Source organism: Labrus mixtus, chromosome 24 (genome assembly GCF_963584025.1).
Source record: "Labrus mixtus chromosome 24, fLabMix1.1, whole genome shotgun sequence".
Taxonomy (NCBI): Eukaryota; Metazoa; Chordata; class Actinopteri; order Labriformes; family Labridae; genus Labrus; species Labrus mixtus.
In genome coordinates, this window is record NC_083635.1 from 2,352,278 (window position 1) to 2,367,163 (window position 14,886).

The 14,886-nt window shown below is 42.0% G+C and overlaps 1 protein-coding gene across 1 annotated transcript in view; it reads left to right on the plus strand.

The window, feature by feature from the left end:
* LOC132959299 (ATP-binding cassette sub-family C member 4-like) overlaps positions 1–14,886 on the plus strand; it is a 31,671-nt gene that overhangs the window by 15,074 nt on the left and 1,711 nt on the right. Inside the window, exons 12-29 of the mRNA XM_061032203.1 lie at positions 7,153–7,247; positions 7,757–7,843; positions 8,932–9,028; positions 9,678–9,878; positions 10,123–10,260; positions 10,339–10,376; positions 10,495–10,595; positions 10,697–10,843; positions 11,024–11,103; positions 11,335–11,485; positions 11,618–11,737; positions 11,824–11,934; positions 12,043–12,143; positions 12,312–12,503; positions 12,593–12,748; positions 13,573–13,662; positions 13,807–13,979; positions 14,160–14,265. Of these exons, the coding sequence (XP_060888186.1) occupies positions 7,153–7,247; positions 7,757–7,843; positions 8,932–9,028; positions 9,678–9,878; positions 10,123–10,260; positions 10,339–10,376; positions 10,495–10,595; positions 10,697–10,843; positions 11,024–11,103; positions 11,335–11,485; positions 11,618–11,737; positions 11,824–11,934; positions 12,043–12,143; positions 12,312–12,503; positions 12,593–12,748; positions 13,573–13,662; positions 13,807–13,979; positions 14,160–14,265 (2,184 nt within the window). The remainder of the gene's footprint in view (positions 1–7,152; positions 7,248–7,756; positions 7,844–8,931; positions 9,029–9,677; positions 9,879–10,122; positions 10,261–10,338; positions 10,377–10,494; positions 10,596–10,696; positions 10,844–11,023; positions 11,104–11,334; positions 11,486–11,617; positions 11,738–11,823; positions 11,935–12,042; positions 12,144–12,311; positions 12,504–12,592; positions 12,749–13,572; positions 13,663–13,806; positions 13,980–14,159; positions 14,266–14,886) is intronic.

The following is a 14,886-nucleotide window of genomic DNA, read 5'->3' on the forward strand; positions in this document are numbered from 1 at the left end:
AAAGGACAAAAGAACCAGCAGTAACTGGTGCATAGTCAAACACAAAACAGGAACCAAAATGGCTCTAAAACAAGGTCAGTGAGTGCAGTTGTCATTCCTCAGAGACCGACTAAAATGATGCCCAGGTTCAGGCTGTACTAAAGACTGTCCCATTGTTTTTGATCATTCTTTAAGCCATACACCTCCCTCCTGAGTTTTACAACATACCTACATCTTTGAGATATGCTCTCTCAGGTGACCTGTGCATGAACTCGGCTGTCAAAGTCTCTAACCTGACCGGAGGAGAGGTAACTGACAGCTCTTTCCAGTAAATAAGTAACGTGCATCCTGTGACTTTTGTCCAGTTATAAAAAGACTGCATGAACTTAAATCATTTAAATAAAACGACAGTGGCACAAATCATCATTCACACTGACACGCGCTCCGCTTCTCTTTTAATGTGTGACTTATTCATATGTTGTGTGCAGTCACATAACGACAGCTTTAAAGTCAGAGCAGCAAAGTGCTGACTCATTCAGTGCACCTCAGTAACCCTAACAAGCTTAACGTGTAATAATTCAATTTAAAACAAGAAACCCATTTTGCTAAATAGCTTTAAGTGAAGTGGACTTTGTTAGCAAGATTACTACTCGAGAAAAATGTTTAATTATCTAACCCACATTCTGGAGTAACCTGTAGGCAGGGCTCTGTGTAAGTGAACCGTTAAGGTTGTATGCAGGAAAGAATGATCTGCTGTATTGACATCGTGCAACCCTTTGCCGCAAATGATTTTTTTTTTTTTCTAGGAATCTGCACACAAGAGCACTTAACAATCCCTTTTAGATCAGCACATGTCACCCCGCTGTTCAACTCCCTCCACTGGCTTCCAGTTTCTGCCTGCATCAAATTTAAAACCCTGCAGCTCGCTTACACAACGGCGACAAAAAACGCTCCTCCTTACCTAAATGTTCTCATGTCCTCAATGTTCTGATCCAAGCTTCACCACAGGGCCCTAAGACGCTAACTAAACTCTTCTCCTGTGTCGCCCCCCGGCAGTGGAACAAAGTACCAAATTCCATTTGATCTGCAGCGTCCCTTTGCACGCTAAAGACCCAGCTCTTTCATAATGAAAATAGTAATACTACATTTTATCTATAATCCGCTTTATATTTGAAGCAAATCTCAAAGTGCTACAATTTGAAACAGGAGCATTAAAGTAACATCTAAAATCAAGGCTGTGTTTTAAACTCAACAACCCTTTCTGTTAGATATCACTGAAAGTAGCTCACATTACATGAACCTGTCTTACTTGTGATCAGTGTTGGGAGTAACGCGTTACAAAAGTAACGCAATTACAGTAATGTATTACTTTTTGCTGTAACGCAGTAATATAACGCATTACTAATAAAATTTCGGTAATATTATACCCTTTACAAATCTCAGTAACGCGCGTTACATTTTAACCTGAGATGTGTTGTAACACCGCGACTGCAAAATATTCCGCATGGACATACTCACATTATTTTCAGACAGCACCAGCAACTTGAAGAAACACCTGGACAGGTGCCACGCTAACACCGAGTTGACAGAGAGAGATGCAGGCGGGGAGAAGAGAAAGAGAGCAGAGGACGAAAGTGCGGGAAAGAGTCAGACAAAGCAGCAGAAATTAAGTTTCTCTCGGTCTGCCGTGCTACTTGAACCAAGAGAAGTGAGGAGACTGGTGGCAGAGTATGTGGAGGATATGCAGCCTCTGTCAACAGTGGAATCGCCGGCTTTTAAAAAGCTTGTCGGCAAAATCCCCACCAACGCCAGCAATGATAAGGTAAGCTAACGTTGTCTTAGAGAGTGGTTCATATACAGTACAGTATAGCATAGGTCACTGGGTCATGCGGCTATCTAGCGTGTTATTATTACAAACAGCAACCTAAACAGCGACATAACACTAATGTATATACCGGTAGGGCTTAAAGTATTCTGGCACCGTGCAGGCGTATGGCTGAGACTGAGGCTCATACAGATCAGATTCCTGGATTGTTTTCGCGCGTAGTTATTGTTTCTATTTATAGACTTCATATATATGCGCGGGATTTAACAAAGAGCGACAGATAGATATACAGACAGATAGATACATGCTCATTCTTGAGCTGGCAAAGGAACAGAGAGAGGAACACCTGCGTGACGTGGGTGCCCGTGGAGCCACAACATCCACAAGAGCTGAGAAGGAGGCAGTGTCAGACAAACACGCACTGCAGGAAAAACATGACCATTGTCTCCTGCAAGGGGTGCAAGCACCCTGTGAGTGGGAAGTGCACCGTAAAGGTTGAGCACTTTTGCAGCAGGTTTGTGCATTACGTGCCGCGGCGCTGTCCAAGGTGCCAATCGTTCATTTGTTCATCTGTTTGTTTGTTCGCCGCTGCGTTATGGATTTCTGCAGTTCTTTTTGTAGGCTATATAGTTTGTCATGCCCGTAGATAGCCGTGTTTTGTTGTTGTTGTTGTTTTTGGCGTGTGTGTTGGTCAATGATTTCCTCTATGTCGGGGAAACAAACCCAGTTGCAGAGAGGAGGAGGAGCATCGGTGTTTATGTCTTTTTTTGCAGTGTTTTTATTAAAATGCGTAGCCTAATATAGCCAACAGTATAATAGACTAAAAGTTATGTCTGTTTCATTATTGTAGAATGTGTTTTATCAACGGGAGACGTGGAGCAGCAGTAAAAAACGGAGTTGTTCAAAGTTGTGTTGAAAGCTATTGCACTGTTGCTGTTTACATACATTTTTTTTTTTTTTTACTTTAACCCCTGTACCACATGGCCATATATAATTAACCCATTTAAACACAGCATGAGTTTAACATCTAGCTATCGTCTTCATTTTTCAGCATGTACTGCCAGACAGAAAAACATTTGCCAAAGATTTGGATAAGGCATATGCTGTCATGGAAAAGGAGCTGAAGAAAACACTGGATGCCCAGCAGCATGTATCAACAACAGCAGACATATGGAGTGCCAACAACAGAAGTTTCATGGGGGTGACTGTGCACTGGATCGATGCAGATGCCTTGACACGAAAGAAGGCTGCGATAGCTTGTAAAAGATTTAGGGGTCGACACACATATGACGCAATTACAACAGAGCTAGAGGACATTTTTTCTCAATATGGACTAGGGGTGCAGAAATGCAAAATTTTCTCTAATCGATTACTCTTCCCGTTGTTAAAGCGAGTACTCGTTTTGTAGTTCTTTTTTTTTCTGTGATTCTTTTCCCCCACGGGAGGCCCCGCCCCCAACTATGACACGATGCCGACTGTATCTATTGATTAATTTGAATCTTCGGGATTTTAATAATTGTTAGAAAGAGGCCTTTGTATTAACATTCAAATATGACATTTCTTACTTCAACAGACAGCAAACCTCAAATAAAAATTCACACAGACGTGTTATGACCGTTTTAACACTTCATTATAATTAGAGCAGTGAGTGTGGCGAGCGGACGTGCAGACCTCAATGCGCACTCATCGGACGTTGAAGCTGTAACATTCTGTTAACAAAGACTACAGTCTGCAGTGTAGAGCACACTTTACTCTGGTAAATGAAGTTACAATAGAACAGGTGAACGATTTAAAGTGTCTGTCTGTTTCATCTTTCTCCTCTGTGCGTAATGACACACTCACTCAATCTCGCTCGTCCGTCCGCTATGAGCTATTTCTCCCTATAAGGTTGTTCCATTTTGTAGTTATTAAAAGAATAATCATCTAAAATTCCAAAATATAGGAAAACATCTAGTTCTGCTGCTCTGTCCTGGATGATCAAACGTCATTGGTTTAGCGGAGTAAAGCGGTAATCGCAAAGTGAAAGTCCTTCTTTTTCTGTGGACTAAAAAGACAATTTGAACTGAACTTTTGTAGATCATATTGCATATTTTGTTTGTTTGGGACTTTTTGTTCATTGTGAATTCATAGGGGGGTTAATTAAAGGGATATTTTTGTTAGGGTAGCAGCGTACGGATCAACAACGGACACGTTTCAGCACAGAGCCTTTATCAGCGCTTTGTTTGTCATCTATTTTATTTTTGCGCTCGTGCTCCTTTTTTCTGTTTTGAATTAGACCTATCCTAGAACCCACAATGCAACAAGAAACATTTACAAAAATGTGGACTACAAAACGGTTATCGATTACATTTTTTTTGTAACCGATTATTATGGAGTACTCGGGTACCCGAGTACTCCTTTGCACCCCTAATATGGACTGACCAACGATAAAGTGACTGCATGTGTGACGGACAATGGGAGTAACTTTGTGAAGGCGTTCAAGGAGCATCAGCAGCAGCAAGTGGAGTCTGAGGAGGAGGTGGAGGGTGATAGCGAGGTGGAGTTCACAGACCTTCACAGTGTGCTTACTGCCGATGATGATACCCAGCATGGGCTATGTGTACTGCCTCCCCACCATATATGCGCAGCCCATACACTTAATCTAATTGCAAACAATGAGGTTGTTAATTGGCTGGTATCTAATCCAGAATCTAGAGCTGTGTATCGTAGTGCTACAGCCAAATGTTCAGCGCTGTGGACAAAGGCCAGTCGCTCCACAGTCGCATCAGAGTGCCTAGAAGAGGTCAGTGATAGAAAGTTGATTGTCCCCACAGTAACACGGTGGAACTCATTCTATAACGCCTATGCTCGGATCACAGAAATGCCCCTGACTGACATCAATAGCCTCTGCACACAGCTTCAGATTAAATGTATGAACGACAGGGAATACCAGTTTCTCAAGGAATATTGTGCCATTATGAAGCCTTTCACAGTCGCACTGGACATCCTACAGGGTGAGGACACTTGTTTTTATGGAACGCTTCAACCAACGCTAGAAGTTCTGATGGCCAAAACCTTAGTAATGAAAAATGGCCTATCACAAATGACCACTGGGCTGCCTGAGGTTATTGTGGGAGCAATCAAAACTCGATTTGCCACCACAATTGATTCCAAGGATGCACTTCTGGCTGCTGTCTCCCTGCCAAAGTTCAAGCTGCGCTGGGTAAAAGAAGAAGCCAGAAGAGACCACATCAAGTTCCTCCTCACAACGGAGTGCCGCTCCCTAACAACAGAAGAACCTACAGCCCTGATGCCCGATGCCCCTCAACCTGCTGCTATCAGCGAGGATGACTTTTTTCCTTTGATGTACAGCCCAATGCCACGGCTGATGTGCCCATGTCAGTGGAAACAGAGGTAATGTCTTATCTCAATTCTGCCCCTGTGATGGAAAGCCTGCATCAGTTTCCAAGAATTAAAGAAATTGCACTCCGCTTTAACGCCCCAACACCATCCAGTGCACCAGTAGAAAGACTTTTCAGTCTCGGGAGTCTTGTGCTCACCCCAAAACGCAACTGTCTTGGTGATGGACGCTTTCAGTGCCTTCTCCCGATGCGCTTCAACAGATATTTCAGTCAAGTGGGTAGTGAAATAGGCTAGGTGCCCACCCCTCTACCCTCCACTAACCCCTCACCCCACCCCACCTGAGAGCCATAAGTAGGCTATGGAAAGGTCCAGGCCATAAGTGCCTTTATAGTTCTGTTAATTTTACCAGCCTTCTTTGTCTGTATGCTACCTCTGTTGTATAGGCTATTTGGCTGTAACAGGTTTCCTGTTTAGCCTTCATTTTTTATTTTCAATTTTCTTATGTGTTTAATTTATGTTTAGTGTTCTGGAAAAATGTGGTCATTAGCTAGAGTTTGAGCTATAAGTTATTTTAATTTTACCAGCCTTTGTTTGGTAGCCTATGTATTAGCCATTTTTTGGCAAATTGGCCTGTGTTTTATTGATAAGCAGTTGTAGGCTATGTTTAACCTACATGTTCATTATTGTGAAGTTGGACTGAAATGACTGAGCTGTATTTCCTATTGGCCTAATAGGCCCAAGCGCTTTTATTTTAGTTTTAGTATTCTTGAAAAATGTGGTCATTAGCTAGAGTTCTAGCTGTAAGTTATTTTAATTTTACCAGCCTTTGTTTGGTAGCCTATGTATTAGCATTTTTTTGGAAAATTGGCCTGTGTTTTATTTTATTTTATTATTTATTGATAAGCAGTTGTAGGCTATGTTTAACCTACATGTTCATTATTGTGAAGTTGGACTGAAATGACTGAGCCATGTTCCTTGAGGCCTACTCCTTCAAGAGCGCTTTTTGATTCTTGATGAAGCATAAATTATGTCCGTCCAGTGCATGCCAGCTTTGTGCTGTGAGCTTGAATTAAAAGAGAATAAAAGAATAGAAACAAAAAGAAAAAGAGATGGTGCGTCTTGTCATGTCATAAGGCTATAGGTTACATTATTGTGGCTTCTGGCTCTATTGTGTTTCATATGAATAGGCCTAGACTTTAAATATTTACAATATCTTTATCATAACTTACCAGACTTTAACTTTGTCTGCTTTTGTGATTCTGACGGTCATTGTTACTTATTGTATTGCGCCATGAGCCTTCACTGTGCCTATTATATTAAGTTGTTCGTAGCCTTAGGAGCCTACACAGTCATTATGCTATACCACATCACCCTCCACTGGATATATAATCAGCTGCAATAAACTATATTTTAGCATTTTAGAATGCGAGTCATACTTCTGTGGTTATTTTGGTGAAAGTAACTCAGAAGTAGTGTAACGCATTACAATTCAGAGACAGTAATATTGTAATATAACTAATTACTTTTAAACAGTAACTACTAATATATAATGTATTACATTTTGAAAGTAACTTGCCCAACACTGCTTGTGATTGATTGATGATTAGAGTGTAGCAGGGAAGATAATAAACCAGCATGAAGGTCTGTGTAGAAGCCCTTACATGCCTGTTATGTGCTGAAAACTAACACGTATTCCAAAGTTGCCCAAACTTCTGTTAAGAGGTTTTAATACTCTTAACTTACCCTCAATGTAATGAAAACAGAGGAAAGCCTCTTGTGTAATGTTTTGCAGGACATGTTCAGACATGTTCACGGGCAGCCTTGACTGTGTCCCTGAATGCCTTTTAACTGTTTATTGCAGCCTCCTGAAAATGGCTTTGACATGTTATCAGTTGAAAGAAGTGAAAGGGGGTCTTTTATAAAACTATGATGAACCTACTTCATAATGAATGCATTTTGTGTTTCTGAGGTCCAAATTAAGAATATATTTCCCTCTGTGTGTGCAGGACATGGAGCTGCTCCCAGAAGGAGATCTGACTCAGATCGGGGACAGAGGAGCCACACTCAGCGGGGGACAGAAAGCTCGGGTCAATCTTGCAAGGTGAGAGCAAATAACTGAAGTGAACCGCAGAGAATTCTAACCGCAGACTAGCATTCTTTCTTTTTGATAACAGTGTTACATAATGTCACATGAGGTGTTAAACTTGTTGGGGTCAGTCAGTCAGTCTTTATTTGTAAAGCTCCAATTCATAACAAATGTTTCTTGAAGACAGTTCACAAAAAGAGCAGGTCTAGTCCGTTCTCTTTGTTATATCAGTGTATGTTTGTGTAATATCCTAAGTTTTGAATTCTACAGACTAAAGGGACTGAAGCAAAACAAGTGAATTTACCAATTTAGGCTGAGTAATTATACCATGATCTATCAGGACTCCTTCACACTTTGCTGATAAATGCTGATAAACTCAAAGGATATGAAGCATCTGAAGACATTTTGTACTGATGGACCATTTGATCACAAAGCTCCAAGTGTAGAAGCTGGAAAAAATTCCCTTGATTTGTTCTGTGTGTATTTATGTGTTTGTGTGTGTCTGTGCGTGTGTGTGTTGTCAGGGCTGTGTATCAGGACGCAGACATCTACCTCCTGGATGATCCACTGAGTGCTGTGGATGCCGAGGTCGGGAGACACCTCTTTGAACAGTGAGTTATTTTAAGAGTTACACAAATTGTCAACTCCTATTTGTCAGGTCATTGTGGCGCATATCCAGCCACAAAGACTACATGTTCTCCTGTGCAGCAGAGCACCTGTTCATAGTTTCACACTCTGTTAAAGCAAAGTTTTAGGGATTTCAATCTTTTGATCTGTAAAACAGGCAAATAGGAGAGTGTTCTGGTAACCATCCCCTGGTGTTGAGCTTCAAAGCTGGAGTGGAAATCCTTTCAGCATCAGGTCGTCACAAGAGAAAGTTCTTGTAAAAAGAGGGGCGGAAAAGCTTTGTTTGCAGCTTTTTGCTGCTCTCCCCCACCTTTTACATTCAGTGATTGAAATATTCAGCGGGCTATATTTGAGTGTTTTGGAACCATTGTTATTGGTCTGAAGTAGACAAAGATGAAGGAAAGCATTACAGTGTTTAAAAACCCTGAGCTGCACACTGAGGCAGGAAGAGGTGCGGTGCTGCTCGTGTGTCGTGCAGACAAATGAAGCAGGCGCCACTCTTCCTGTTTCACTCTGCAGTCCCAACAGACCTTAACACAACAACTCAAACAAGGAAGCCAATCTACACAGTCTCACAAGATCCAATAGAGAAATGTATTATTTTCATTACTGACAATGTTAATATCTGTTTTTGTTTACACGGACTTGCTGCAGTATTCACTTGTTTTCATTTATGATGACAATTTCAAAATTCATCTGGCATACTTTTACTAGCTTCCATTTTAGTAGATGTAAACAGTTATATACTTATAGATACTTTTATAAAGTCATAGATTCAATAAAACATTTGGTCACTGAAAACGACATCTTCCAGTGTCACACGACATCCTGCCTGTAGATACGTCTTGAACCCTTTGTAAAGCCTCAACTGCTTCCTTTTTCGGTCTCGGTCAAAAATCGTATAAATGAAGCATTTCACTTTTTTGGACAAAAGTGTTTAGCGTTCTTGTTGTTGGGTGTTACACCAAAAGGTTCAATTATTTTTTTAGATAAAACTGTCATGAACAAGTTAATGTGAGTTAGACTCAAAATTGATGCTGTGCTGCTAAAAGCTGTTTACTTCCTGTTTCAGGTGCATATGCGGCCTGCTGAGGAACAAACCTCGTATCCTGGTCACCCACCAGCTGCAGTACCTGAAGGCAGCCGACCAGATCCTGGTCCTCAAGGAGGTGAGTCCCTTCATACCTAAAGTCAAATCTGAAGTGCAGTATATACAACAAAGACTGTTGCACTCTTGAACATTAAGGGCATCATGCAGGGACAACTGCTGTAACCAGATGTGTTTATTTCTATGTGAGTGATTTAAAAGAATTTGCAGTCAGCCATTAGTAAATGAAATCAAATATTAAACAAGTCACGTATGGATGAGTTTCTGCTTCAAAAAAAACATATTTAACTAAAGAGTTATGTGTGAGTCTGAAAGGAGTTTAAATAAATGGATGTCAGCTGACTTTAATAGTCACTCAGATAGAACTGGCATCATGGCAGCAGAGTTACAGAGAGGTTCACAAACGTCTTTAAATTGAGAATGTATGCAATTCAGAGGTTGTTGCATTCCTGCAGCGGCCTCAGGCATTACATTGCATCCTGATAGCGGGTGCATTGTTTGAGAGAATGCCACATGTGAAAGAATCAAGAACAACTTGATATCTCAAACATGCGTGCCTGAAATTCTTTCAAATTAGCGGTGAAGGTTTGTGGCTCACAGAGGTTTAGACTGTACATGTTGTGATTCTCCACAATATTCAAGTCATGTTAGAGTCTACTGTGCAGTTCTGGTGGGCACTGTAGCTAACTGCATGTGTGTTTGTGTGTCAGGGTTCTATGGTGGCGAAGGGGACGTACACAGAGCTGCAGCAGTCCGGCGTTGACTTCACCTCGTTGCTGAAGAAGGAGGAGGAGGAGGAGCAACAACCCCCGCCTCAGGATGGCCCTATCAGGAACAGAACTCTGTCCCAGAACTCAGTGCTCTCCCAGACCTCCTCTATGCAGTCGGTCAAAGACGGAGACTACTTACCGGTTAGTACATCATTCACACGTTATAAAGCATGCAAAGTTTTATCAAGCACATTGATCCTTGAAGAATGCCTCGATTCCTTTGGAAAGCAAAGCGGTACTTTTAGTGGAAGTAATGCTTGCAAGTGAAGAAGCGCGCTCACGGTTTAGTTGTTTTGAAATAAGACAACAAATAAACGTGTGTTTCCTTAAAACGGTCAATTGGTCATGCAGAAAAATGTAATAGGGAGTCATTTTGTCCATGCAGGGGGAGACGGTGCAGACGGTAGCAGAGGAGAGCCGCGCTCAGGGGACCATCGGAATGAGTCTGTACTACAAATACCTGCGCGCTGGAGCCAGCATCTTATTCCTGCTGACTGTGTTTGCGGTGAACATTCTGGCTCAGGTATGCAAGAAGGCCACTAATAAAGTAAGTTAAGAGAAACACCTGAGCCTATTCTAACTGTTGTGCTTTACCGTACAGGTAGCATACATCATGCAGGACTGGTGGCTGGCTTACTGGTTAGTATAAAGACAAAAAAGGACTTTAAATACTGTTACTTAAGGCATTTTCCTCAATGTATTATTATTTTTTGCTTCTGTATGACTTCTTTTTTTGTGTATCATTCTGACTGATCAGGGCGGAAGAGCAAGACAAGCTAAGCAACAGCACCATCATCCAAAACGGTCAAAACATCACAAAGGAGTTGGACATAGACTTCTACCTGGGTGTTTATGGAGGTAATCTAAAAATACTTTTGATTTCATCATGTCACCTGCAATGTATGTGATGTTTTTCAGTTGTGTAAAGGAGAATATTCCGCTGTTTTTTTCTTTTACAGGTTTGACAATAGCCGTCATCATTTTTGGCTTTATCAGGAATTTGGTGCTGTTCAACGTGCTGGTTAGGTGTACTCAGTCTCTGCACAACCGCATGTTCGACGCAATACTCAGGACACCTGTACGCTTCTTTGATGTCAACCCCATTGGTAAGCCAAATTTTAAAAAACACCTCTAGCTAATAAGCTTATATTGGTCATATTTTGGATTTATTTTGGTTTAGAAAATGCATTACACTGAACTGTAAACTATTTAAAAAAAGGTTTGTGTGGCTCAGGTATTTTCCACAGTATTTATTTTTCCTAATTTTCTCTCCTGGCTCACCCCAGGAAGGGTCCTTAATAGGTTTTCAAAGGACATTGGCCAGCTGGATTCTAACATGCCGTGGACCTTTGTGGACTTCATTCAGGTGAGAAGTGATGTCAGCGCTCTACGTTGAGTTTATGAGGAGAACATTAGCTGGTACAGTGTAAAGATGTTACAGGCACAGTAGCTTGAGCACAGCTACAACAAAACCATATACATGTATAAATGTACATACAAACATCATACACACAGATCCATAGAAATCATGCATGTGTCACAGCATTGGTTTTCAAACAACAGCCTTCTGTAACATGTTTTTGTCCTCTGTGATCAGGTGTTCCTGCAGATTCTTGGGGTGATCGCTGTTTCTATCTCGGTGATCCCTTGGATCGTCATCCCCGTGCTCCCACTCCTTATCGTCTTTCTCTTCCTTCGCCGCTACTTCCTGCAGACCTCCAGAGACATCAAACGCCTTGAGTCCACCAGTGAGTGTCCCACGATGTAACAGTGTGTCATGTACATTATACAGGTTGTGCACCTCTGACATTAGCTGAACAAACTTTCAAAATGAAGTGTGTGTGTGCTGATTTTCTCCACTCCTTTTCCTCATCCTGCAGCTCGCAGTCCTGTCTTCTCCCACCTGTCGTCGTCTCTTCAGGGTCTGTGGACGATCCGGGCCTTTGGAGCAGAGGAGAGGTTCCAGAAAACATTCGACGCCCAACAGGACCTTCACTCAGGTTCCTCTTGGATCCTTCAGATTCACTGTTTGTCTTTGTGCAGTGTCTCTGAGATAGTGTCACTAACTGTTTTTCTTCCTGAACAGGGGCCTGGTTCCTCTTCCTGACCACCTCCCGATGGTTCGCCCTCCGCCTCGATGGCATGTGCTCCATTTTCGTCACCATCACCACCTTTGGCTGCATACTGCTAAGAGACCGTGAGAATGTTTTAAATGTTCAAACTATTTCAGTTAGCAGAGTTAAAAACCCTACACATAAAAAGATCAAATTAGTCTTTTAGTTGTAAAGCTCTCTGTGTCTCTTAGAGCTGGACGCCGGCTCCGTGGGTTTGGCCCTGACTTACTCCGTCACCCTGATGGGCATGTTCCAGTGGGGCGTCAGGCAGAGTGCTGAGGTGGAGAACATGGTGAGATAATGCTTTTGTTCTTGGTAATATTAAACTAATTGAAGAGGTTATAGTATTAGTCACATAAACTGCATCAGAGTGACAAAACTGTGTATGAGGGGGCACTAAAATGACCAGTGAGCTAATGTAATGGTGTGTAAGTAACGTGTGTACTGCTTCTGTGTTCAGATGACATCAGTGGAGAGAGTCGTGGAGTACACTGAATTAGAGAGTGAAGCACCGTGGGAAACCCAGAAGCGTCCTCCTCCCGACTGGCCCAGCAAAGGCCTGGTGACCTTCGACCAAGTCAGCTTCTCATACAGCGAGGACGGACCGCTGGTGCTCAAGAACCTGAAAGCAATGTTCCGACCCCAAGAGAAGGTCGGCCATCTTTGTTTACAGAGTACCAAACCCCGTTTACGCCACACGATGTGCAACTTTAGCTGACTCGTTCTTCTCTCCTGTGTCAGGTGGGGATAGTAGGTAGGACGGGCGCAGGGAAAAGCTCCCTGGTGTCTGCTCTGTTCCGCCTGGCAGAGCCTCAAGGGAAGATCTACGTCGATGGTCTTTTAACCTCTGAGATCGGCCTCCACGACCTGCGCCAGAAGATGTCCATAATCCCTCAGGTAAACATAAAGCAACCTCTCTGTTTGTGGATTGAAACTGACAGGAGGCCAGTGATTAGCTTGATTTATGAAGAAAAAGCAAAGGAGGGAGGGTTGCATGATGAACAAGGGTTTTGGACTTGCCATGCACAGAAATATTCAAAGAACGCACTTTTTCGGTCTTTTTGAAACAAAATGGTCTTTGTTCTGTTCCGCAGCCCCTCAAAGCCAAAGTCTCGTGGGATTTCCCCCGAAAATATTTTTGTCCAACTTTATGTAATAGGATTTTCTGTCAGGCTACAAAGACCAACAAAGACTGTTCATTAGTCCAAATTAGACATGAGCAGGGCATAAGGAACTCATAATAACCAGCTTCATCTGCTATAATAAGGGATTAAGGTTAGTGTGGCCGCCAACAGACTTCTGTTACCTGCTGCAGAGTCCAGCTACATCTTGATGTTCACTTCAATGTTCTTTAAATATGCATCTGAAACACGACAAAAACAGCATTTATGTTATCTGACACAGCTAGCTATCTGGTGTTAATGCTGCTGGTCAGTATATGAAAGATTCATTTGAAAGATGAACTGGATGACTGATATGATGTAATCAGCTAGTTACACAGCAGTGCTACAAAGTAGTCATTGTTTTAGACTTTATATGAAAAGTGGATGTAGCTGGAGGCAAAAACAGCTACAAGTGTGTCCTTGTGGAAAATATACTCATGTGTTCCCTTCTATTTCTATTTGATGTAATAGTTACCTTCAGACACTTTACATGTTATCTCTGATGGATTTTATTGTTGGGTTCAGTGACTGAAGTGTACCCTCCTCCTCGTGTTGCAGGACCCTGTGCTGTTCACGGGTTCCATGAGGAAGAACTTGGACCCTTTTAACTACCACACAGATGAAGAACTGTGGAACGCTCTGAAAGAGGTCAGTGACGCATTACACACACATACATGAACATGTATCTGTAGAAATGAAAATAGAGATTTAAAAGATAAAAAAAAACATGAAGGCAGCTTAACTGGCGTATATGCTGTGGAAAACACTGCTGTATGTTAACGCCCCCTGCAGGTGCAGCTGAAGTCTGTGGTGGAGGAGCTGCCCGGTAAGCTGGAGACGGTTCTGGCAGAATCTGGCTCCAACTTTAGTGTGGGCCAGAGACAACTGGTGTGTCTGGCCAGAGCCGTCCTGAGGAAGAACCGCATCCTCATCATCGACGAGGCCACGGCCAATGTGGACCCCAGGTACTGCTGAAGCTACTCACCTCACTGACAGTGGTTGGGATTGGTACTATTGTTTCTATAAAGCGTTGTGTTTTTTTAAAATTTTTTATTAAAGAATGTGTTCGTTTCTTTTAGGCATAAGTAAAAAAAAATATCTGTAGGAGAATACATTTCTTCAATACTGATGCGTTCTCTCTTCAGGACGGATGAACTGATCCAGAAAACCATACGGGACAAATTCAGAGAATGTACTGTGCTGACAATCGCTCATCGCCTCAACACCATCATAGACAGCGACAGGATACTGGTAAGTACCTACAGCAAAGCTGTATGAATGCAGAGAACTATGGAAGGATAGTTTCATCTCTCTCGCAACTCTTTCATAGATTATTTTGTCAACCAGGTTTATGTATGAAGAGTTAATGCTTCAGCTTAATTGATACTTGCAACCCTTCATAATTGATCATTTAATATGGAATGGCTATTTTGGGAACTTTTACACTTTGACAATTAGCGCTTAAGACAAACATAACTTATGTTGCTTTGCTGCCCTCTTGTGGTCTAAAGTTCCCTCTGCAGAAATGCATGGTCAGTTCAATCTGACGTCTAGTATGTGATCATTATTTTATTATTAATTATTTGTTGGGAAAACACATACTCCCAGCAACAGTGACGCTGACTTCAAGAACTAGTTGATCAAATTTACACACACACACACACACACTTTTCTCCCATATTGATGCTGCATGACCTCCACAAAGTGAACACTTAAATCCACTAGAAGACGGCAAGAAACAAGATTAGCAACTAATGTTCCTCTCTATTGCTGAGTGCAAACCTTCAAAGAACTCAACACAAACTCCTTTTTTGTACTGTTTGACCAGATTAAGCCTGAGAATTAACCGACTCCACCGCAATGAATGTAATT